The following is a 24,700-nucleotide window of genomic DNA, read 5'->3' on the forward strand; positions in this document are numbered from 1 at the left end:
ACGTCAGATACAAAGTTTTCTTTATTTCTGGTAAATGTACTTTTCTGCTGTACGATGGAAATATCAAAACACAAAAACCAGGAACCAAATATCCTGGTGGTTCCCAAAAAGTTAAACCCTTTGCTTCTTTCATAGTAGGGGAAATACATTTCTGATCCCCTCCTGAATTCACAAGTTTGTTCACTTACTAAGAAATTGAACAGTCTCTCATTTTTTTGGGATGTTTTATTGTCAATGGAGAGCAACAGAATATACCAAAAATATAGAAAAAAAAAACCCAAAACACAGTACTGGGAAAACATTGCCTCTTCTTTCTACGCCTGAAATCTATAGCACTTCTCTTAAAACCACACAGTTTGAAAGAGAAATGCTGTGGTGTCGTGTGTGTGTTGTGGTGTGTGTTGGGTGTGTTTGTGTGTGTGTGTGTGGTGTGTGTGTGTGTGTGTGTGTGTGCATGTGTACGTACGTACTTCTATCCATGGGTCTGGCTTTGGCTTCGTGCCCTAACTGCCATGTAATAAATAAAGAACCAGTGTCTCATTTTACTTCCCTAATGTCAAATGTATTCAAATTTAGAGGTTAATGAATCCTTCACAGCTACTTACCGTCTTTCAACAGACCATGCAAATAACAACAATTTAAGAGAAAGTCACATCAGATACTTGAGTGAGCACCAAACTGTAGTTGTATGTTAATTAATTGCTGTTAGTAGTCTGGGATACACTGGATTCATCCATAAAGACATCTTTGATAACACAATTTATAATAACACAAATTATTAAAACATGTAAATAAATACTTTTCTGGGTTTTTTGCTTATTTATTTAAACGATGTCTCCGTTTGACATAAACCAGCAGAGCTTACAGAGTCATCTCAGATATGGAAATGTCCTTTTCAGTTAGATTCTTTAAACAAAGTTATCTCAGATAACTCAAAAAGTTCCCCTGAAATGTTTTGCAAATTCCCCTATTACTTTGTTGTTTTGCTCTCTTCCCTTCCGCACGACGGCCCGGCCCCCGACAGATCAAGTACTAACCGTTAACTGTCCTCAAGGCGAGAGCACCTTATCAGCATAAATGAGCGCGATACACGTTCAACAGTGGTTTCCCTCCTCTGGGTTCACACGCGGCCTTTCACTGAACTTGGACTCACACACACACACACACACACACACACCAGTAAGCATTTTTCCCGCCCACTCTGTCGTTCCCTCTCTAACTAGTCCTGGCATGGCTTACTTCATATCAGCAGACAGTCATTGTCCTCGCGGGCCACAATGTAAATCAGCCTGAGCGGCGTCGGAGTGGTTAGCAACTGCTCTGTTGTACAAATGTGCTGACCAACTGTGCTGAGCAACAGTTCTCTCTGCTCTTTAACAAGCCCGTACATGCCTGAATGTGCAAGCGCGACATGAGGACAACCGTTCTGTGGCAACTTAACATAAAAGATTCAGCGATAATTTAATGCATTCATACTTCAAATTTGCAGCTTTTAGTAAAGCAGGACAAATACATTTAACACAATGTTTGCCCTGCACATGGCAGCCTATAATCACACAATATCCTTTTGAAGAGGAAGTTAAAACTCCTTTCAAACTTCACTGTACATGTTTAAGCTTGTGATCTTAGCGCAATCTGTAAGAGTAGCTTTGCGTTATTCAAAATTACTACTACTACTACTACTACTTATACTACTAATGAATCTTATACGTGGCCTTCTGTCTGAAACAACCCATTTAAGCGCTCTTCCATCTCTCCTCAAGCCAGCTTTGTAAAAAACGCTCAGTAAAAGTAAAAAAGCATTACTTGACACCACTTTACTTTGTTCTGATTGGCTGTCCCTTGTAAATACAAAGTGGGAGGGGCTATGTACCTAAAATGACTATATTTGGGATATCCACTCTCACTGATGTCATACTGAACCAACACTTGAAAAAAAACTAAATGAAGTGATTAAAGCGGTCTGCTTTTTTGTAGATTACTTTTACATTCACTGACATCATTATTTGCACTGAACAATTGCACCAGTGTACCAAATATAAGATCTAAATAAGGAAAAGTTTAATAGCCTTTTTAAAGAAAACAGAGCTGTGACAGAGCTCACTGCTGTGCATGTGTGGAGCTGAGCTGCAGTATCGCCATCATCTGGTCTGTATCGACACAAATGCGTGTCTATAGCTAACAATGCTCACGTTATTAAAAGACATTTGAGCACCGAGTATGAAACCACATGAAAATCTTATACTGCAGAAGAAACAACCCAACAGTGTTCCAAAATGACCGAGATGTCATTTCGATCCAGCGACAGGGTAACAGGCTGTCGAGGATCACTGATGCACAAGGGGAGCAAAGGCTGGCAGCGGTGGTCCGATCCAACATTTTCAACTGTAGCTGAAATTTTAAAAAAAGACATTTATGCTGGTTCTGATAGAAAGATGTCAGAATACACAGAGCATCACAGTTTGTTGCAAATGGGGCTGCATAGCTGCAGAGCAGTCAGGGTGCCCATTCTGATCCCTGCTGAAACGGTTAAAAGCACCAACAATGGGCACGTGAGCATCAGAACTGGACCTTGGAGCAAAGGAAGAAGGTGGCCTGCTTTGATGAATCAGTGTTTTCTTTTACATTGTGTTTATGACCATCAGAGGCAGCATGATGGTTTGGACAATATTCTGCTAGGGTCTTGGGTTCTGCCATCCATGTAGATGTTACTTTGACATGTACCACCTACCCTAAACAGTATTGCAGACAGAGTACACCTTTTCATGGAAACAGTATTGCCTGAATGCTTGGGCCTCTTTCAGCAGGATAGCACGTCCTCCTACAAAGTAAACATGATTTAGGGAAGGTTTGAGGAGCACCACAACGTGTTTGAAGTGTTGACTTGGCCTCAACACCTCAAACTCACCTGATTGTTGTAAAACAGAAACATGCATTCAAAATTTATACACCTGGCACATAGAAAACGTTGTAACTGAATCCGTGAGGTACAAAAACTAATGCACAACTGTACTTGTTTATAATCAGCAGGGCACACTGCACAACTTCTGTTCCTTGGATCAAATATCACACATTACTGTGTCTACTGTTCTCCGAGTACACAAATATTTCTCAAGCAACAGGCTGACAAATTGCACAACACCAATATCAAAGTCTAATGGGAAGAACAAAACAAAAAACAAACAAAAAAAAAAATCTAAATATTTGTGCCTGGGTATGCAGGGAGTTCTGTTAGGCTGTCCACTGGAGGAAAAGGTCACTAGAAACCAATACAGAGGCGCTTCAAGTCATCACCTTTATCCTTTAATGAAGGACTCATCTCCTGAGGGGACTGATGTCTGTCAGGATAACACTGTCCCCATCTAAATGTAGAGTGTGCAAACTTTGACCCAGATAGGAGATTTTGGACCAATGTGTAAGTCAGTGCTCTCCACCACTGTCATCAAAAACCTAGAATCAGAGAAAATCTTTAGGAGACTGACCTCTGGAAAACATGCACGTCTTTGTGCTGAATCGCACCAAGAGCAACTCAGAAGCAGTATGCTGAATCTGCACAGGGTCTTTTATTTTGAAAATGCTGCCCTCGTGTCTGATTTTCCCACCCTTCCCGCCTGCTCTGTGCAAAGCACACCTTCCAGGGATGCTTATAAAAATGCGCCGTGGTGCATTTGGTGGAACCGAAAGCAGCTGCAGTGACTGCATCAGGACCAGAATGCAATGCAGCTACGTTCATTGTATTCCTAGACGGATGTTTCATCCTGCCAAGAGACATCCTGAAACTCGGACAATCAATGCCAGGAGACATTTTTAAGCTGCGCTGACCATGCACAGTCGCCCCGGACCTTACTAGGACTACAGGCTGTATATGCGAGTTACACATAGTGGGATGTAAAAGAAGTCAATGTTGAGTTGCATTAATGCTCAACTCTGTCTAACAGGCAGTAGGGGGAATCTAGAGAACTCTATGGGTAAAACACCCCTCTGCTTCGTGCCCCCTGTAAACACTGACCCGATGACTTTATGATGTAAAAAAAAAAGAAAAGAAAAGAAAAGAAAAAAAAGCTAGATTCAAGTCTCAGTGATTTGTATCGTGCTAAGAAGATCATTTTGCAAATTATGGCTCTCATTAAAGTTAGTAGAGGTATTAGAAGATCCGCCAATACAAACAGGATCAAAAACAAAAAATGATATTTCAATATACTGAAACAAAATATTTTAGAGTTGTGAAGTATGTGTGTGTTGTGCTTAATATGTTTAACGTCTTCATATAATAAGGCGCTTTGATAGGAACTGCATGAAGTGGCGTGTGAAGGAGCGCACATGTGTGTGTGTGTACGTGTACAACAGCTGCTATTGGCATACACGCCATCTAATGTTACACTGGGTTTTATAACACACTTACATAAAAGAGCCATGTGCTGTTACACATATGCACACACAGACATACAATAGCACAGTTTTACAACACTTGTAAATTAATACTAGAGTTCCAACTCTTTAACTTATAATTAGCGCAGGTTTAAAAGTTTATATATTATTATTTGTATTTTAAATTTGCACCAATTTCAGATCAACAGCTACATGTTTATCTTTGTGGCCATGAGTGAATATGATCTCACCACACTGACCACTTCACTGGTAAATCCGAAAGCATGGAGATGTCAGTAAAATCAAAATAAAAAAGGATTCACACAGGAGTAAGTTGAGTAAATTAAGTCATATTTACAAATGAACACAGAACACAAATCTTTAAATAAAGTTGCAAAATCAGAGATTAGACTTTCCAAACTCTAAGATCAACAAGCTTTAGCTGATGCTCCTCTTTGGAAGAGAGAACAATTGGCCTTGAATCCCCAAAAGCTTCGACTACACTGCTTGTCTGCTCATTGATGGTCAAGCTGTGCATGGTTGCAGTTGTACAATTAATGCTGTGTTTATGTCCTCCTAATGAACAACCAGGAAAGTCCACAAGTCCAATAAAGGAGAAAGTTGAGTGTATATATAAAGCCAGACAATATTCCAGCACAGAGACCTTTGATCACAATGGGTTAAATAACTTGTTGTATAGTATTCAGACTAAAAGTAAAGACTGTTCATTTAAGATAGTAGGTGCAGCCCTATGCTGTCACAGAGTCCTGGTGGGCAGAGTAAGGACGATTTAATACAATGCACCGACTGACCTTCACCCTGGCAGTGAAAGCGTTAAGCTCTGCATTAGGGGAGGCTCCCAGCTCCGCCCACCTCACATCTATTTGCATATCAGGCGGGAAGCGGAGGCTCTTTGTTGCTGCTGAGCGCAGCCAAAACCCCTCCCACAAAACACCGCACTGGCGGGAAAAAGCCGGCTACAGCGCTTAACTCACTGACAATGGCAATGTGCGCGCACACACACCCTTTGTCTCACACTCTGTACACTGCAGAGAGAACATTGCTCCCAGTGCACAGATACGTCCAATGAAAATAAGCACACAAACACGCATGCTTACACATAACTGAGAATTAGGCTGCTTTGATAGTCCTTTATGAGCCAGCACACCCATTTCCTGCCTAAGAGCAAAGGTGAAAAGTAAGTGGACAGACACACAAAAGAGAGGAAAGATGGACAGCAGTGTGGAGAAGAGTGAGAGAGACACACACACACAGACCCAAGAAGTGTGAGGACGGAGACATTTATGAGTCCAGCCAGACACAATACATCAAGTGCAAACAGCTTTATCTAAAATAAGAGCACCATGCATACAATACGTAACAATAGAAAATGGGCAAGCACTGCCCTGGGAAAAAAAGAAAAGAGTTCACTGGGTTGCTGGAAAAACAGGAAGGCATGTCATGCTCTGCACTGGGGAGGGTAGAAGAAAAAGGAGAAGGAAAAAAGTACAGAGCAGCCCCCGCATTACATAACCAAGACAGGAAATATGCAGCAGAGAGCGAGAGAGGACAGACAGAGAGACTATAGGGAGCCATGCATAAGCTGCACCTATGACACTTTCCTTAAAGGCTTTTCACATCTTATCACATCTCCTCCTCTCCCTTTCCTTCTGTCTCTCTTTCGTGTACTGCGACCACTACAGGAACCAGACAGTGTGACACAGAGACGGAGAGAGAGGAGAGAGAGAGAGCTGCATGAACTCAGTGAACCTAGTTCCTCCCTATAGACACACACACACACACACACACACATAAATAAATGATGTCTGCACTTGGCTCTGGATGCATACATCACATTGAAATGTTATAAAACAGCATCTCAGGATTAGGCTGCAACAACACTCATCCCTCACTGAGTAGCTCTGGCCATGTGTGTGCAATTCATAATGCATACAGGTGCAAACACGCAATTATTACACCTATACTGCAGGAGCTACAAACACATGCAGTAGCCACAGAGGTAAGAAGCGACTGCCTTGCATTTTGTTGTGGTACTTGTAATAGAAAACAAGACTAACACATTCGTGCACGCGCACACACACAGAACAACACAATACGCTTTTATCTTATCGAGTCACACCTTGCAGTGTTGTGTTTCTCACAGGTTTGTGAAACTCCCTTTGTCCTCATCCTTATATGCATGGAAACAGTGTGGCCCCAGCTCGCAAGCAGGGATTCACAAACACACACATACTGATCTTTATAGAGAAAAAAGATGTCAAAGGCTACAAATGTGAGCTCCTAGCATCTTCTCTGCTCGCACACTGAGCGGCTCACCGCCTGATAGTTGACCTTTTGCTGGTTTTAACCGTCTGCGCCTATAGTGTCAACAAAAGAGATACACATTCTCAGACAAGTCCTTCACACGCCACAAAACGAGATTAAAAAGGCTGTGTGGTATCTATTATTTTGCCCCCCCCCCGGCAAAGACTCGGCCTTCTCTGGTATCTCCAAGAATTCTCCGCACAAGCAGAACTGATATTTCTCTTCATTTCAACAGTGACTTTGGCTACCACCTATCTGATTAGATGCTTGCATGTCTGCCTGTGTAGATACGTGCAAGCATTTTTTTTTCGTCTCGCCAGAGCCAGATGGCAGAGAATGTTTAGTCAAACGGGATTAGAGATTAGGATTAGGTGGACTTCAAATTACCTAGATGCACAGTCACTGGGTGACACACTACTACAAGCAGAGCTCTGAGAAGCCCACAAAGCTCAAATACAGACGTCCATTGAGCTCAATTAGAGGACAAACTAGAAAAATTAATGAGGAGAATGATCAAAAATAAAGGTCTGACTGGTAAAAAAGACAGTATCACAGTTACTTTACAAGAAATCATCAAAGGAAAGTTTACTCAATTTCTTTTATTAGGAAGTTCCTTGAGAATAGTCACATAGCTATCTCTATGCTATGCTAATTAAACAGCTACTGCCTGGAGCTAATCTTAGCATACAGACTGAAAACAGGCCGCTTCTATTTATAGGTGAAAAGCACCAACAGAAAGTGCCGCAGGAATGAGCTGGGAAACCAATCTAACTCCAGTTGACCCACTGTTGGTCCTAAGCACTGGGCATTAGGCTAATTAGGTACCTTAGATAAAAGCTTTTACCTCTAAAAGCTTTTAGCTAAGGTACCTAATTAGCCTAATGCCCAATTTCGCCTAGCAACAACCAGCGACCACTCTTAAACCAGTTGGAGAATACTCATTTTTACCTTGTGACTGGAGGTTGCCAGGGGATCGTGACTAGTCTCTAAGCTTGCGCAAGTGAGGCCTTGATGTTAGCAGTTCATCTACCACCATGTTGGTTTTGTAGAGCTACATTTTGACGTGAGGACCAGTGCTAAATTATCGGCTAATGCTAGCAAACTTGATTAACATCTGCATCCAGAAAGTACTGCAAAACACAGACACCTACTCATAGGGCTGCTCAATTAATTGAATTTTAATCTAAATTACGATCTGGGCTTTCAACGATCATTAAAAATGACTGAGCCGATTATTAGCACCTCCCTCGTGCTTTACTCTCGCACTGCTCCTGTAGCAAATCGAGCGCACCTCTCTGCGTTTCGAACACGCGTCACAACAATTAAGAGGACCCGAGGGAAGCTCGGAAAGCTAAGCAGAAGTTATTTGGAGAGGAGAGAGTGACTGTCGTTGGTTGAAAAGAGAGGTTAAAAAAAAAAAAAACTTCAGTGGTGTGGAAACATTATGGGTTCGCGGAGTCAGACGTGGATCAAGTAGACATAGTGTGTAACTTTGCTACGGTGTCGTAGCTGCACCACAGAGCTACACTGAAAAGTTCACTAAACATAGATTTTTTATATTTTTTTTTATATTGCAAACATTTGCACTGTTATCAGTATTTGCACACTATTTTATATTATTTTTGACAATCTTTAAACACTACATTGTTATTGTTAAATAAATATTGTCAAATAATCGAGATCTCAATTTCAGTGAAAATAATCGTGATTATCATTTTTGCCATAGTCGAGCAGCCCTACCTGCTCATTACTGCTAACAGCCTAATGAAGTACAACATTTTCAGTCATCAAATGTGAAGCAGAATCCTGCCTGTAGCGCTGATAAAGCCGGGTTATTTGTCAGATAATTCCAGTAATAATGCTCTAAAAGGTACTAGCAGCAAAAACACGGTTGAGATGTCCAGTTCAATGACTTCAATGACTCCAATTAGTGGAGAGAGGCCTTGAAGAAACCCAAACATTGTATTTAAAGTTTCCTAGCCTTGTCTTTCCCTCCTTTAAATTGTCAGCAGCCCCCTTTCAGTGTCTTAACAGTACAGATGGAGTGCACCTTAATCGAAGAGTTTGGTTGGTCTAGAAACTGAAATTAACAGTACCTCAGCGGTAAAAATGCACTTACTGCTTGAAAGAAAAATAGACCAATCAAAATGTTTTCATGGGTATTATTCGAGGTGGCCAATTGCAGGTGCTTATGAACAACTAGCATGGAAACATACTTAGCCTCCACCTTTGGTAAACTGTTTAGAATCTCTTTCTGTTGAGCTGTCAGGCAGGCTAATATCAGCTCTGCTCTGGAGAGTCAGGCTACCAATGCGTGAGGTTGTGTGAAGTCTGGTTTATACTGTTGATTTACAGCCCACGCAGGAGGCAGTATATGGAGTACTAAAGGCCAAGGCCCCAAGGTGAACAGGCCAGACCAATGGACATCTTTAGGCTACCGCATGTACAGTTCCCCTATACTGGGCCTAATGTATGGGGCGGTATGTGCTCAGAGCATTTAAAAATACTGACTGGCTATGGTGAGGACTGGACAGAGAGAGGGAGAAGCAGAAAAGTGCTGAAACTGGGAGAATCATTGTATGGCTCACTAACTGATGCAGCTATGCATGCAAACACATGCACATACATAGGGTAGATTTAGAAGAAGGGTGGCAGCTACAGCTGCAGTACACCACCACCCCAGCCTGTTTCAAAGCTTTATTCATTCAGTGCGTGCATCGATGACACGTTGCTTCACAGTGTGCACATCGCTAATTAGCCTTGTGACTGTGGATACTGGCATTCCAGTCAAGGTGCTTTATGTCACCGAATTGCGCAAGCTTGGCTCTTAAATGTGAGGTGATTCAGTGGTGCTTGGAGGTGCCAAGCCAGACTCGCTGAGCCACTCAAGATAACTACACACCATGTGTAAAATTACTAAAGAAAATGCGAGGCATTTAACAGCACGTTGGATGCCTGACAGTAACGCTTTTTCCTCATTCAAAGATCCCTCTTGTTGGTTTTTTGTCATTACAGAGATCACCAAGATGAAAAAAGTACTGCAGTGGAAAAAAATAGAGCCGTAGCTGATTCGAAATGGACAACAGAAGGAAAGAAAAACAAACCATCCAAACAGAGGAGTGGTTATAAAAACCAGACACGAGCCGTACAGTGACCTTTGCTATCACTGTGACTCCCGTACTGTATGGTAATACCCCAGTAAGCTGGAGGCCTGACCCAGTTTGGAAAGAGAGAGAATGTGGAACACAACTCACGCAGACAGACGCACACTTCCAGCTATTATGCTGCTGGAAATATTTTTAGCCATGTGGATGAGGTCAACTTTTGGGAGCCTGTGAACTAAACTCTGCAATTCCTCAGACTGTAAGACCAGAACTGAAAACTTAAAGACAGAGAGCGTTAACGCAGAGCAAGGTGAGGAGACGGAAAAGCACCGCCAAAGAAAGCCTCTGGAGCGATGCCAGGTATTGTGGCTTTACAGCGGGGGGAAGACACGCCTCGGGTTGAAAGCGGTACGGCACGCTGCCGGATAAACAAAGACCTGCAATCACCGCTGTGAAAACACACTCCTCTCACAGCCTGACCTGCTGGTGGTTTACACCATCGTCAGGGCTGAAATGAGCTCGGCTGGGCTCCACTCAGGAGATAAACCACGCCAATCAGGTGACTAGTGAACAAAAGACCAGAAACAACATATTTCATGAGTGTAAAATGAGGTGGCAGCCGGCAAACAAAGGACCAAGCTCAGTGCTGTGTCAGCAGGCCGATGAGAGCTCAATGAGACCAAGGTTAAACTGCTGCTGTCACATCGAGAGACCCCTGAAATCCAATTTTGTGCTTTCTACTTCTCGTTTGAGTGGCATAAAAGCACCGTCACTTGGATAAATATAATTTAGACTTCCTAGGATTATGAAAACAACATAATTGGGATCCAAATGCTTCTTTCCCAAAAGTCCAAACTCGAGCCAAGATGAGAGAAGGAGAGCGTCCGATCAACTAAAGAAGTTATCGTCAGGTAAACCTGGGGAAGGACTCGTTATGTCATCGAGGGTCTCTCACCTGACCACATGGGGTGACGTGTGAGTTGGTTGGCAGTCCATCAGGGTCTCTGCATGGCTGCAGTCTCCTAAAAGACCCGAGTCTGCTGCAGCTTGGCTCTGTCTTCCACAGTGGGTGGAGGCTGGAGGTCCACAGCTGTCTTTACTGTCAATGCTATAGCGTTAAGTCCGTGTCCCCCCGATTTCGCCCCCTAAACGTGTATGTAATTAGTTCTGTTTGTCTGTAACGGTGTAGCATCCACAGTTTTCAAGATATCATCTTCAAGTTTTGCGTGATGGTAGACCCCAAAACCAGTAAATCAGCAAAAACTTCATATTACCCACAATCTTTTTTATGGATCATTTACCAACTTCACACCAATACACTAGGCCTCAGCAGACAACAGTATCTATGTTGGCTAAGCATTTGACCTTGACCTTCATTGTTAGTGCGCGCTCTGAGTGCTCATTTCAATTGAATTCTCTATAAAGTTTGGGAAATTCCAAAAAGAGACTTTTTTTTCCAGTTTAATAAAAATATGTTTAATAATAAAATATTTTATGTCACAAGATTACAGGTTCGGAGCATGAGCTGAGAAAACTTTGGGAGTTTATTTGAAATAAAGGTGACCGGGCCTAATACTAACAATCTGTCCTGAAGCCTGAAATGCTGACAAACTAGAGAGTCCATAGCAGTGGTATATACAGCACAGTCTTAAAAAATAGAAAAATAAACCTCTCTTAAAATTTACATTAGATTTTCAGGCAGTGTTAAAAAATAAATTATGATTTGTTTTTTTTATTCTTTGCCTGCACACGCCATAAATCATGTACTTCATTCACTTCGGTCTGTGTTGCTACTGGAAAGAAAAAGAAAAAAAAAATGCTGCAAGAACCTGAAGCTCGAGGGCTTCAGCATCTATGAAGGAGGGATTTTTTGTTGGAATTCAGGAATTAATAAATAAATTCGATCCTATGGAAACCAGGAATTAATCATATAAGTACTGGATGGAGACCTGAGTGAAGATGGATGTGGATCAGAGTCAGTGCAGGCTTTTTAAAGAGTCACTGGTACTTCCTCATGTGTCGTCCCAGAAGAGTCCTGATCACTGCTGCCCGGAGCAACAGTATCACAAGAGTCTTTTAAAAGAGTCTCTGCTGCAGAGTCGGAAGGTGCGCTGGTCCTCTGCGACTGGTCACAGGATGGATCGCACTTCCTCTTCTTCCTCACATGATAGTGATGCTTCTTGGATTTCAGGTGAGCTGCGGGTACAGAGGATAAACGACACGCCTTGGATATATTTAGCAAGACAGACAGAGAAACAGACCAAGTCACCAAGAGGCCAAGTCACAAGACTTGGTGCAACAGGGCCCAGAGGTGATCAGGTGAGCATGTAGAGAAAAGAAATCTGTTTTTGGCACTGGGCATGAATCTCCACAGAATCTTAAGGCAGCGCTAAACAGTCAAATACATAACATGGTACGACTTCTTTAGTACTTCTCAGTTTGCTTGTCCTCGGTGCTTTGATGAACATGTTAGTATCGTTAGCAAACGTCTATATTCACATTCAGCTTTTTTTCCCCACCACATGCTTATGCCTCACCTGTCCACTCCAGGTCACCGATGATCACTTTGTCACACAGGTCACACGTGTGGTGGCTCCGCTTGTTTCTCTGCTCCGCCCCCTGCGCTCTGACTGGTGCAATAGCTGGCTCCTCATGCTGAGAAGTGGAGCGAAAAAAGTCTGGTTTTTTTTAAGGTTTTAAATCTGAAAAAAATATTTATGATGTGCTAAAACAAACTTTTAGGGAACAAAAAAGGGAATGGAAGCAGAACATCGGATAGGCAGCAGAGTAAAGCATGATTTATGGTCCCATAAATGTGCCCGATTGTGTGATCCTCCGAGATCTTGTAATGGAGAGACGTATGAGTCTACGGAATGCTGAATGGTTGACAAGTGGAGTTCACTGGGATGGGTGAACCGTGGAAAAACAAGCAGTTTGGTAATGCTAAATATCACAAGCAAACGAGTAACCTAAATTCGGCTAACAGCAAACGTGTTGCAGAAGACAATTTTATACAAACAAAGGCCTTTTTTCCTTTTTCAACCAAAGAACAAACTAGACTTTGACATCGAGGTCACTGAGATTCAAACATCTTTAATAGTTTCATCCGTGATGTCAATTTTAAAATTCTACGTTGCCTCGTTCTCAAATTATATTATTCACAAACTCGGGTGTCCACACCACCCGCCTGGCGGTGTGGCAACAACACGCCATCGCCCTTTGACAACTGAAGGACAAAAAAGAATTAGGAAATCGCAGAAAGGAAAAATTAATAAAAATGGGACAAAAAAAGCCCAAATAAGGCAAATCCAAGGAAGAAGGGCATATGCTCAAAAGGAGGAATAAATAAGAGCAAACAAGGAGAGGAACACACTAATGGCAAAAGGATGAAAGGAAGGAAATGTAAAACCACAAAGTACGCAATGAAAAGATAAAGAATGATAAAGAGTAGCGAAAGGAACTGAAGTAAAAGAGAAAGATTCCACAGCACCAGATGAAAGCAGCCAACAGGAAGCTGCCACTTTAGACTGCTGAGGCCCCACCTTACTGAGGCTGTCCAGTATCTGCAGTGCAGGGTCCAGCACCGTCTCCTCCCACCGTGACACGTCCGTCACATCCAGGCCATACACTGCAGGGATGTTGTCCCCTGGTCCTGTACACACATACACACAGAAAGGTCAAAAACACACACTTATACATTTGACAAGGACAACGAGGACTTGATTTGATATTGGATTCAGTGTTTCCAACGATTTATTTTTAATAAACAGGTGGAGGGGAAAAAAGCCTTGACAAAAAAACTTTCAGACCTCTGACAGTGACAGTGCTCATTGTACACAAATAAATAAATAAATAAATAAATAAATAAATAAATAAAACAATGAAGCTCCGGAGGGTCTGTCTGCAAACTACAACGGCTGAGACAGGCCAGTTCAAACTGGGTAACGCACAGGAGCGGCGATGTGCTGGAGCCGCACCCTGAAGCTCCATCAACCTGCTGACTCACACTGGCTCGATAATGTCTCCCCCCTCCTTCCTCCCACCCTCGTGTCTTGTGCGCCGTCTCTCTTTCTCTCCCGCCATCAGTCTCGCTTCAGCTTTCACTCACTGTCTCACCCTCAAACTCTTCCACCCCCGTGTTTCTATTTTGCATCAGTCAGCAGTCTCCGGGCCAGGCCTCGGGAACGCAACGGCAGCACCAGACCTTGCCCCGCTCGTCTCTCTGTCTATCCCAGCGCTCGCCTGCATCCAGAGCCGCTGCCCTTCAAGGCGTACCGTGGAAATTTAGATCGGTGCAACTTGCAGAGAGTGACTTCTAACAGATGCAACTTTTTAATGATTAAATAAATGAGCAGGAAAACAGAAAAAAAGAAAAAGAGTCTGAGCTCCATTTTTTGACTCTTTCGTGTCAGTGCACATTACGACACATTGTCACACAAGTTGTCTTCACTTTCTCCTTTTATTGTACTAAAGAGTTTTTCCTCCAGATGGTTAGAAAATACAAACAGACAGGGTTTTAAATGACATTCAAAGCTAGCTAGATGGTTATCTTTTCAAGGAATCAAGGTTACAACTGCGGTCTGAATGCACGAGAGAGGCGCAAACTCTGAGGCTGTACTCAGACACGACGCAGCGAAAAGAAACCAACCTGACTCCAGACGAGACAGCAGCAACCATGACTGAACAAACGTGCAGGTGCAGCAGAACCTTATTTCTAACCTTCTTCATGCTAAAAACTGGAGCCTACATTACCCAGAATACAACTCGACAGCTTACAGCTCGGGGATTTGGTTGTGCTTTTGCGCCTTCATGTTCGGTTCGGTTGGCTGAGAGGGAAAATTTGCGAAAATGCCCGGAACGACAAGTCGGAAAGCCGGAGAACATTTTTGTCTATAAGTTGCCAAGCTTACAGAAAAACATGGTGGATGGCGGTAAATGTTAATGAATGGGTCAAATGTACAGTACTGTGCAAAATCCTTCCATTAAAAATAAATAAATAAAAAAAATCTGCTTCCAAGGAGCCAGACATTCGTGTAATTGTTTAAAGTGGTTTCGAGGAAATGGTTCTCCAGGCTTTCTGGAGCTCTCTCAACACTTTGGACAATGTCTGCTTTTCACCTCAACCACTGGCAACCTCTGATTTTGCCTCATATACTGCATTACCCTGCATGTTTGCAGGTCACAGTCACTGCAGCCGTTTCCCTTTTTTCCATCAAAACACAACAAAACCACATTGCATACTTCTGCATGCAATGCATATCATTTTTACATTGAATGCAATTTAAAAAAAAATAAACGTTAGACTGTCGACACATTAAACACAAAGGAATAATATATAACACATCATCTCTGTAGCCACTCCATTATGTTCCCAGTTAGTTAGAGGTTAGAAAAACTTATTCTAAATTAGGCAAACTGGACAACCTACAGAACGCGTGAATCTGGGGTTGTTCTGGTTTTCCAACTTTGGTAACTCAAAGTCTGATTAGAATATATGTGTGTTAAGCTCACACTCTCAGGTAAGCGAATCCCATTAACCTATAAAGCGCTGTTTGCCAACTCAATTATGTCTTAATCCTTTCTACACAAAGTCAACTGTGGATATGAGGGCAGCAGACATCCTATAGACTGAACTCCACTGGGAGCCGTCTGGGCCTCCATTATCACAGAGAGACACAGAGTCCTGACTGTATGACTAACAGTGTTGACTTTGTCAGAGGACTGACTGTGGCGCTGTGTGTGTGTGTGTGGGAACAATGAGTCCCCATACAGCCACACCCGGCAGCTCTACACTTACAATTCACTCTTGGTACAAACTGCAGTTCAACTGCCACTGGGTGAAATTTGCATATTGTAGGCTTAATCTGCAGTCAGCGATTTAAACACGTGACATATTTTATTCTTTCATGCTGAGACCAGCTGTGCTTAAATTAATCTGACACAAGGTTCAAATGCAAAAACAAACAAAAGGCTCCTTAATAGCAGAATCTCACCCTGCACCTGCATCATTTGGCTTCACAGCATGAGTTTTTTCCCCTCCTCTTATCTGTGTGCACCACTTATCCTCAAAACTTTGTCCTCAACTCAGTCGGGCTTGTCTGTGTGTTGTCAAACAGCAGTTACTGTTAATCAAAGCCTCTGATTCTATTTGCATGGTTCCTGCATGTGAGTGTGGAGGTAAGTCTTTTGTGTTGGCGGCACAATACCAGGCAGGTGGCGGCGGCAGCAAGTGTCACCTGGCGTACCTGCACCAGATGCAGAGTAGGCGATCTCGCCTTCAGGTTCTCTAATATTTACTTCACCTCAGCAGTGGGCATTCTGCGCCCTCCTGTTGACACTATCTGTTTCCTTACTTTGTGTTTTTATCTCTCTCAGCACCCTCCTACAATTCCCTTCTGCAGTCGCTAACCTCCCCCCTGGGCAGAGTGGAGCGGTGGTAAATAAAAGGGGAGATACTGTACGGTGGGCTGCCAGATGCTCCACAATGATTCTCGTTTGGGATCTGGTGAAATTTAACCCCGCTAATCCGCAACATCTCGAATGAGAGTTGATAAGAAATGCCGAAGGGACAAAGGACGGGGTGGTCGGTGTGGGCGCGCGCACGCACACTTGGAGAAAACACAAAGCGGGAGCGCTGCCTTTCGAGTGCACAGGGGAGATGGCCTTGCCAACAATAAGGAGCAGAATCTGTCGCTGGGCAGCTGCCTGCCAGCGCCGGGTGTGTGCGCGCGTGTTGAAACAGTCGTCCACCTGTTGCAACAAGCGGGCGAGAAGTCATTTGCTGTGTTATCCTTGTGTTTGCTGAGTGAGGATGTGCGGCTGTGTGTGCTTTGCTATAAAAGCTCTGCTACCAGCCTCAGCGCGATGTCCCCTGGCCCAGCTGTGCTTCTTTGGCTGCCACCCACACTGGAACACCGCAGCTGCCGCTATTGACTCAACAGCCTCCTTCCCCTTTCCTAAAGTTCCTCTTCCACTTCTCGTCTCACTCACCTCCGTCGTTTAACTGTTGTTTGTGATCGAATTTCTGAAGCAGGTTGAGTACGGCTGGTTCAAGTTTCCTTTGGGAGGTAGGGATCTGTAAAAAGTGGACTTTATTTCTGGGGATTTTTTGTGGAATGAGGAAATCTAAAATCTAAGCTCTCTATACATTAAGCTGCATCCTCACACAGGAAGCATTCACAGTGACATGATAACCTCAGATCACAGAAAGTAGGAGCAGAACATAATCTATTAGTGATGAGAAGCGAGCAGATTTTGAGAAAAACTTTATCTCAGCCTCAAGATGAGCAGTTGAAACAGCTACCAATGAGAGCGCAGTATACTGGTGATTAATGCAGCTTATTTGCACACTCTTAAAGAGATAAACATTCTCTAAAGAAGTATTAGGTCCCCACATTTCCGGCTACCACAGACTGACTACAATCATATCGATCAATTGGTTACAAATGATCATGAGAAACATGGTGGATCAGCCCAACACTACACGGGAGAACCTTGTTAATGATCTGCAGGCAGTTGGGACCACAGCACCAAAAACACCAAATACTGAGTCGTGTTTTGCTTGGGGTTTTTTTCCCACTCAGTGACACGCAAATTAATTTATAACTTTTACGTAATGTGTTTTTTCCCCAGATTTCTGGTTGATATTCTGGCTGTAACTACCATAAGAATTAAAGCCTGCAGCAGGATGAACACGTCATGTAGATTCACAAAGCTGAAACTGATCATCAAACTACACCGACTCATTCAGGCCGTTCACCAACACTGGACACACCTCAGAGTCCAAGTGCAAAGTACAGTAGTGCATTTCAAAGAGAAGAGAGGAGAAGCGTGGCAAGCAAATCTGTAAATGCAGTTGGATCTTCCTAAAAGTTCTTTGACACATCGCTCAACAGCAAACAGCAGCCTCACACTCCACAGAAATTAAAGTGTGCGAGAGAAGCTGCCGCATTCACCGAAAAGTGCAGCGGAAGTCGCTTTGCTTTAATTAGCTGTGAAGTGTGAAGATAAGCTAAGAGTGCAGGCTAGCAGTTCCTGGACTTTGCATAAACAAGAGATCAACTTCTCGTAAGTGGAAAAAAACAACAAGTGGCACCAATTGTTTATACGGAAGACTTTAGCATCCTTCACCTACTTTTTATTTATTTTTTTTAATGGGCAAACTATTTTGGGTCAGCATTACTGCTCTCACAGTTCATAGACCAGGAGTGGGGAAGTCCAAGCCTCAAGGGCTGGTTACCTGCAGGTTTTCGATATCACCCTGGGTCAGCACACCTGAATCAAATGATCAGTTCATTACCAGGCCTCTGGAGAACTTCAGGACATGTTGAGGAGGTCATTTAGCCATTTAAACCAGCTGTGTTGGATCAAGGACACATCTAAAACCTGCAGGACACCAGCCCTTGAGGCCTGGAGCTGGACACCCCTGACATAGACAGTGAACTGCCCAGATAGTTTTGAGACTCAGACAATGGGACTGTGAATACAAATGGACGGAATTCATAAACCATTAAACCCCATAAAGGAGGCAAAATTACAAAAAAAAAACCCCAAAAACCTGGCAATGTCCAAATACTTACAGACACAACTATAAGTCACTCTGTGTTTTTCACAATGGCAGATGTGTTTTGTAATGAATGACTGTCTCTCCTGATTCACATGTACCCTGTGGCATTTGTATGAGCCACTGCGGCGTAGCGGTTGAATCCTCTATGACAAGCCAGTTATATTTGTTCTGAGGAGTAGAGACGAGTCTTTTTCTTATTACACCATCTCTTCCCCACCTCACCTCAGCAAAATAAGATTTTAGATTTCTCGCCAGCGTTTGACGTTTCCGCCTAAACATATCTTGCCCGTCTGCTGAGCGGAGGTCACAGAGAGGTCTCTTTGGCAACAACAACACAGTCTTGTTTTTATCCATGGTATGAGATTGCATTTATTTATTTATTTATTTATGTGTGTGTGTGTGTGTGTGTGTGTGTGCGCGTGTGTGAGAGAGAGAAAGAGTTCATGAAGGTTTCACACTTGCTAGTGGACAAGGGTGTAAACTCACCCCACACCTGTTGCCTCAGCTGGATCAAATTACTCTCCCTTCTTTAACCAACCCAGCCGTCCATGTGCCATTCCTCTCAGTCGCCCTCCATCCATCCTTTACTCACTCATTTACTCCTGGGACTGAAAGACACCTATCCCCCTGTTACTTAACGCTCACGAGGCCTTGGTCAAACTACACCTGCGTAACCTGGTTACAGGTGCTGTTTGCACTTGTATGCCTGCCTTGTGGGAGTTTTACTAAACAGAGGGAGCTGCCTCATCTGCATTAGATTCAGCACCTGATAAAAGGAATATAACCTCAGATTACTATGTAGTTTAAGGGTAATTAAATCAACTAATTAACTCCACCCCCCTCGCCACGCACACACTATAGGTGTACACCCACACACAGCCCCAAATAAAGGCAAGTCAAATTAAGCTTGATTTCTTCTAAGCTGGCTGACCTGGTGCTTAAATCCTCACAGCAACCAGAGCTGAGTCCATCAACAACCACGTATCCTGCTGAGAAGTATTTAAAGTACTGAACGCCCACCAACTCTCGCTCTGACATTTGCTACTAAACGTGAACCGTAAAACTGGGTTAAACTTGTGCCTTCGAGGCATGTGATTCAGCCTACATATAAAGTCAGCATTCAGATTATGTTCTAGCTTCTTTAATCTACTTCATTGTTAGCCTGACTGAGGCTCTGTCATTTTCAATTTGTCTTTCCATTTGACCCACTAGTTTCTGCATGCCTGGGTTGGTCTGCGCGGACCCCAGCGACCCTGTTGCCCGCGTTTGTGTGGTCGGGGCACATTCCCAGCAGCTCTGTAACGCTTCAAGAGATTAGCCTGCTCAGCTGAGGCCTGCCGGCATCTGTGCGGGCATGTGTGGGACTCGGGCGAAACAGAAAAGGAGGTCAGCAGTCAGAGCAAGACAGAGAGGTCAACGGAGATGATGCAGAACAGAAAGGTGGATGAGAGCAAAACTTTGGTTAGGGGCATCCCCCAACCAGGGGTAGCATTACAGGGCTGTCCTTGGGCAAATCTTTAATTAATCTAATATGTGTGTTTTTACTATCTGAGCAGATGTGACTAACTCAGACCTTCCCCAACTCTCTTGGTTGGCTCCAACAGCCTGTAGATTGATTTATTTTCAAAGGAACTGGGTCAGATTTTACAATAAACGCCCCGCTGCCCTACAGCCAACAGTATTCTGCTAGTTACTGACACTGAGAATTGACTGGATCCCAATGATACAAAAACTCCAGCTGTAAACAAAAGCTGATGCGTGTTACCTTTGTAATGCTCAAAGTGTGTAAAATCAAGTTAAAACTAAGAGTTATTTTACAATTTAAACAGTCTAAAAACTCCAGCATGTCTTTGAACTGTCACTTGGGAAAGCATCGTGCCAAAAACAGACTTTTTGGCATTTTTGGGCTTTAGAAAAAGAAGAAGTGATGCTCAAAAAGTAGGACATATACAAAACATTATTACAGCGTTTCCACGTGTCAGGAAAAGAAGTCAAAGTATCATCGAGAAATTCAAAGTGAGCCACACAGGACAGAACAAGCCTAGGAGAGGCAGGAAGTGAAAGATTTCAAAGAATCTGGAAAGGAAACTAGTGAGAGATATGCCTAAAGACTCCAGAACCAATGCCAAACACAAGTGAATGACTTAATCTAGCTGGGAATTGTAGTCTCAAAAAAGACAGTCACTAGAAGCCAGCACAGGAATGGACTGTGAGGCTACAGAAGAAGAAAAACTTCCCTTCTCAGAAGCGACACCTTCAAGCCAGACTGAAATAGCTAAGGCAGCCTGGAGAAAGATTATGCAATACTGGAAAATTGCACATCCTTTGGTCAGATGAGACGAAACTAGAACTAGACGCTGCTTATGTTTACAGAAAGAAGGCAATCAACCCAAAGAACACCGCCCCCCTTAGTGAAACACGGTGCTGGAAGTATTATGCAGTGAGGACGCTTCAGTGCGTGTGGAACTGTAAATCTCGCCAAATAATTCTGTCCTGATCTGTAACAATGAAACACTTTACCATCTCTGCACAGACACCGACAAAAACAACGTCAATGGAGTCAACAGCAAGAACAACATGTTTCCAGAACCACACAAACAGAGAAGGTCATCCGCAACACAGTCGCTCATGACTCAGCTTTTGCAGCAAAGCCACCCTACAAGGCTGGTGCATTGGGTAATTAAATATGAGCTTGTACATTCTTATCTAGTAACACGAAGGCCTTCTTCAAGCCATTTATCTGGTGCCTGTCAAAAAAGCTGTCCTTCAAATTCTTCCTTGTGATAACTTAACTGTGCAGTGTTTTGGTATTCGCAGCAAAAATCCTTCAAATGACTGATGTGTTTCTTCAAATGGACTTCCTGGTAAATTTGTGTGTATTACCAGAAGAAACACGACGCCAGGGATGGTTTATCTTCACAACAAAGATACTTTCTTAGTATATCTGTTTGTCTAGTCACCCTTAAAATTGAGACAAATGTCTTTATACTTTAAAAACTTTAGAAAGTTCTTGTTATCTGCTGTAACTTGTACACTCAACTCTTTGAAACAAAAAGAATAAATAAAGCAAGCAAAAATGCAGTCCTCAGTAAATGCTACAGTAGACTACTGCTGCCATAAATTCCATAAATTAAAAAAAAAAATACCAACAAAGTTCTGATCATAACATCCACAAATTTAACAAAACAAAAGTATTTCCTCTGAGACTTCATTGGATGGGAGGTTGAGGTCTTTGAGGAGAGCTAATCTCCTCTGCTGCCACCTGCATTTTCAGGCCTGATGCAGCAGACAGAGCACAGTCTAAGCAGGGTCTTCTGTGTGTGTGTGTGTGTGTGTGTGTGTGTGTGTGTGTGTGTGTGTGTGTGTGTGTGTGTGTGTGTGTGTGTATAAGAGGGGGGCAGTGTTATATGGATTGTCTAAAGGCAGGACACACTTAAAAGCACACACGTGAACACAAGTAGACAATCTTAGACAGATTACTGCATGTTTCTATGATTATAGCTGCAACACAGACAGACGCGTGCACACATGTGATGTAGTCCATATGGCGTGTGCAGCGGGTAGGCAGGCGGTCAGAAAGAGGGGTATTGAGGTTTAGGGCCTGGCGTGGCCTTAAGCCACTTGGGCCTAACAGGATTAGGAGGCAGGGTTACTGCAGGGCATGCTGCCGGTGGGACCAGGTTTCCTTTTCAAGGGAAGAGAGACGCACTACACACTCTGCTCTTACGCACTCTCTACACTTTAAACTGACTCACGGTGGCAAATCACCACTTTCCAATCTCAGGTTGATTTTGGCTGCGGTGGGCAGTCTTGTCCGTTCTGCAGTGGCAGCTGCTCTGGCAGGTAACCAAACACTGAAGTTCATTTCTATGCATTTGGAAGCACGGGGGGTTGAAGCTTTCACAGGTCTTAGCTGCAGGTGTGCGCTGGGGATGGATCTTGAAACATTATCCAATCACTACGTCACAGTAGTGCGCACATGCTGTATAAAATCAAATCTAACTTTGTCCCAGTGATTAAATGAATGCTGTGGTTTTCCCTGCTGAGCTACACGGGATGTTTTCAAACCGTAAAATCATTTTGCAAAAATAAAACTTGGATTTAGATGTTCACCAAATAAGGAAACTGAAGCCACAGTCTATGGTTTCCATCGAGGCTTTTGTTTTTTAAAACAGAAATCAATGAGTTGATTGTGCTTACATGTGATTTATTTGTGAAAGATGTCAGAGTGGTGTCAGCCTTTCTACAGCTGTTTGAAAGGAACCACAAAACAGCTCCTTGGGGAGGGAAGACTGTGATGAACTGTGATGAACATTAACATTAATTTTGCCTTTTTGCATTAAAATTGTTATGAATATACCAGCATATCAGTCGAATATCCCGATCAGGCAACAACGGCAACTGAGGTGGAATTAATTAACGTTCACTCAGGTTTCTCTGCTGTGTTGCATACATTTTCAGCTTACTAAACGTTCAAAAACTGTATGATGAGGAGCTGAAAGACTTTAAAACAGGTCGCAAACATGTCTTTGCCTGGAAGGGGCAATAACAATAACTGAAACAAAAGCTTTAAAAAGGTGGCGTGCGCACACGCCATCTCTGTGCCCAGGAACACAGTACAGTGGGCTGAGAGGCTTATTGTGTCTCTAATAGAGTGCACGAATCTCATCTTGGTACAGAGTGCTGATTGCTAAGGATCTGTCTGCAGCACCAATACACCCCCCACACCCGACTCACACACTCACTGCATGGGTGAAGGGTACTCACGTCTGAGGAAGCGGTTGCGGACCCATTTATTCTGTTTGCGGGCGTAACGCCTTGTAGCAATCTTCAAAGCTTCTATACCTGAGTGAGTGAAAAACAAGCTGGTCATTAGATGAAGCACAAAATGAAGGGAGGTCAAAAAAAACAAACAAAAAACAAAACCTGATTGTTGTGGTTGATCAGCAGTCCACCAGCCAGTGCATCCAACTCCATCTGAGTGACTTTGATCAGGTGTTTCTCTAACCTTTGTCTCGTAGAGAGTCTTTCTCCTGCTGGGTGCTGCTTTCCGGAGCCGTCAGGTAGTCGTGAAACTCCTTAAAACCGATCGACTGGAAAATCCCATGTTGATAGTCTTGACTGAGAGGAGAGGAGAGGAGGAAACATTATCCATCAACATAAAAGCTTTCGGCCTTCAACTTGACATTTATACACTCGCTGGTGACTCATTTCATCCTTTCCTCCTCCATCTCTCTGTCGCTTCCTAAACTCTTAGCGAACAGATGTGAAGCCCTTCAAGAGAGAAAGTGACAGAATGACACGAGCAGACGGAGGGACCCATGGCTACTAAAAATCCAGTATGGTGACCAGGGCTGACACAAGGCTGGGGCAGAATCCTCTGGTGAACTTGCCAGACGGAGCATTTTAGTAAATGTCAGAGCACACCACCCCAATTTGAGCACTGCAGCCAGTTCAAGGCTAAATCAGGCTTTTCCAGGTGCTAGCAGTAGCAGAATAACTGCTGTGACAATATCTGTAAAATACATTCTCATCTGATTATTTTCCAGTTCTCCTTTATTTAGACAAGGCAGCCTGAAACTGACCGGAAATACTTTAGCTTTTGTAAAGCAGTACAAAATAGGCCGCCGATTGTAGCGTTTGTAAACAAATGCTACAATCTTACTTCTTGTGACTGCAGTCAGCACTAAAAATCGTTCCTCTGTGAGACCGATTCCTGTTAAAAGGGCGTTCTTCATTCCCACCATCGCCAAGTGTGAGGGGATGAATTTGTGCCTGTCTGAACAAAACAGTGACGTGTCAAACTTTTATGACCTTGTTTTTGTGATAATCAGAAATCCTATAGAAAATAGAAAACATTCCCTGAGACATCCCTCCAGCTTCAATACATAATCAAGAAGTGCAAACAAGTGGAGTGGAGCTTTATGCTTCACTGCAGGACAAATTCTTGATACGAAGTGATGACAGAGTTGCCAAGTATGAAACAAATGTCTGATTATTGCTTAGAAATGCTCCATATGTGCAGTCTGGGCTTAGATTCTAGCAAATTCACATAGCGAAAGAGCATCCTACTTTGGCGACTACCTGTTATGGGAATTTTCACCTTCACTAGCTGATGTCTGAAGATGTAAGAAGTGCTTAACTGAGTATCCACCCATATTTGTACCAGATTAGGTCTATAAGATATCAGAACTAATAACTGAATAATAACATTTTGCACTTTGTGTCCTTTTACTTGTTATTTGCAGGTAAGGTTTCTACATTGAAATGCAAATAAGATATCTTTATAATAAAACACACACACACACACACACACACACACACACACACACACACA

The 24,700-nt window shown here is 43.1% G+C and overlaps 1 protein-coding gene across 4 annotated transcripts in view; it reads right to left on the reverse strand.

Annotated features, from left to right (window-relative positions):
* Nucleotides 1–8,342: 8,342 nt before the first annotated feature.
* trit1 (tRNA isopentenyltransferase 1) overlaps nt 8,343–24,700 on the reverse strand; it is a 46,218-nt gene continuing 29,860 nt past the window's right edge. For all 4 annotated transcript variants that reach the window (XM_042228032.1, XM_014339593.2, XM_005940873.3 and 1 more), the window contains exons 7-11: nt 23,372–23,484; nt 23,131–23,208; nt 13,340–13,449; nt 12,335–12,452; nt 8,343–11,993 (exon numbers count right to left, since the gene is read on the reverse strand). In XM_042228032.1, coding sequence (XP_042083966.1) covers nt 11,788–11,993; nt 12,335–12,452; nt 13,340–13,449; nt 23,131–23,208; nt 23,372–23,484 — 625 coding nt within the window. In that variant the 3' untranslated portion in view covers nt 8,343–11,787. The remainder of the gene's footprint in view (nt 11,994–12,334; nt 12,453–13,339; nt 13,450–23,130; nt 23,209–23,371; nt 23,485–24,700) is intronic.

This window comes from Haplochromis burtoni, unplaced genomic scaffold (assembly GCF_018398535.1).
Source record: "Haplochromis burtoni strain Fernald_Lab_line unplaced genomic scaffold, NCSU_Asbu1 Contig_297, whole genome shotgun sequence".
In the NCBI taxonomy this organism is placed as follows: domain Eukaryota; kingdom Metazoa; phylum Chordata; class Actinopteri; order Cichliformes; family Cichlidae; genus Haplochromis; species Haplochromis burtoni.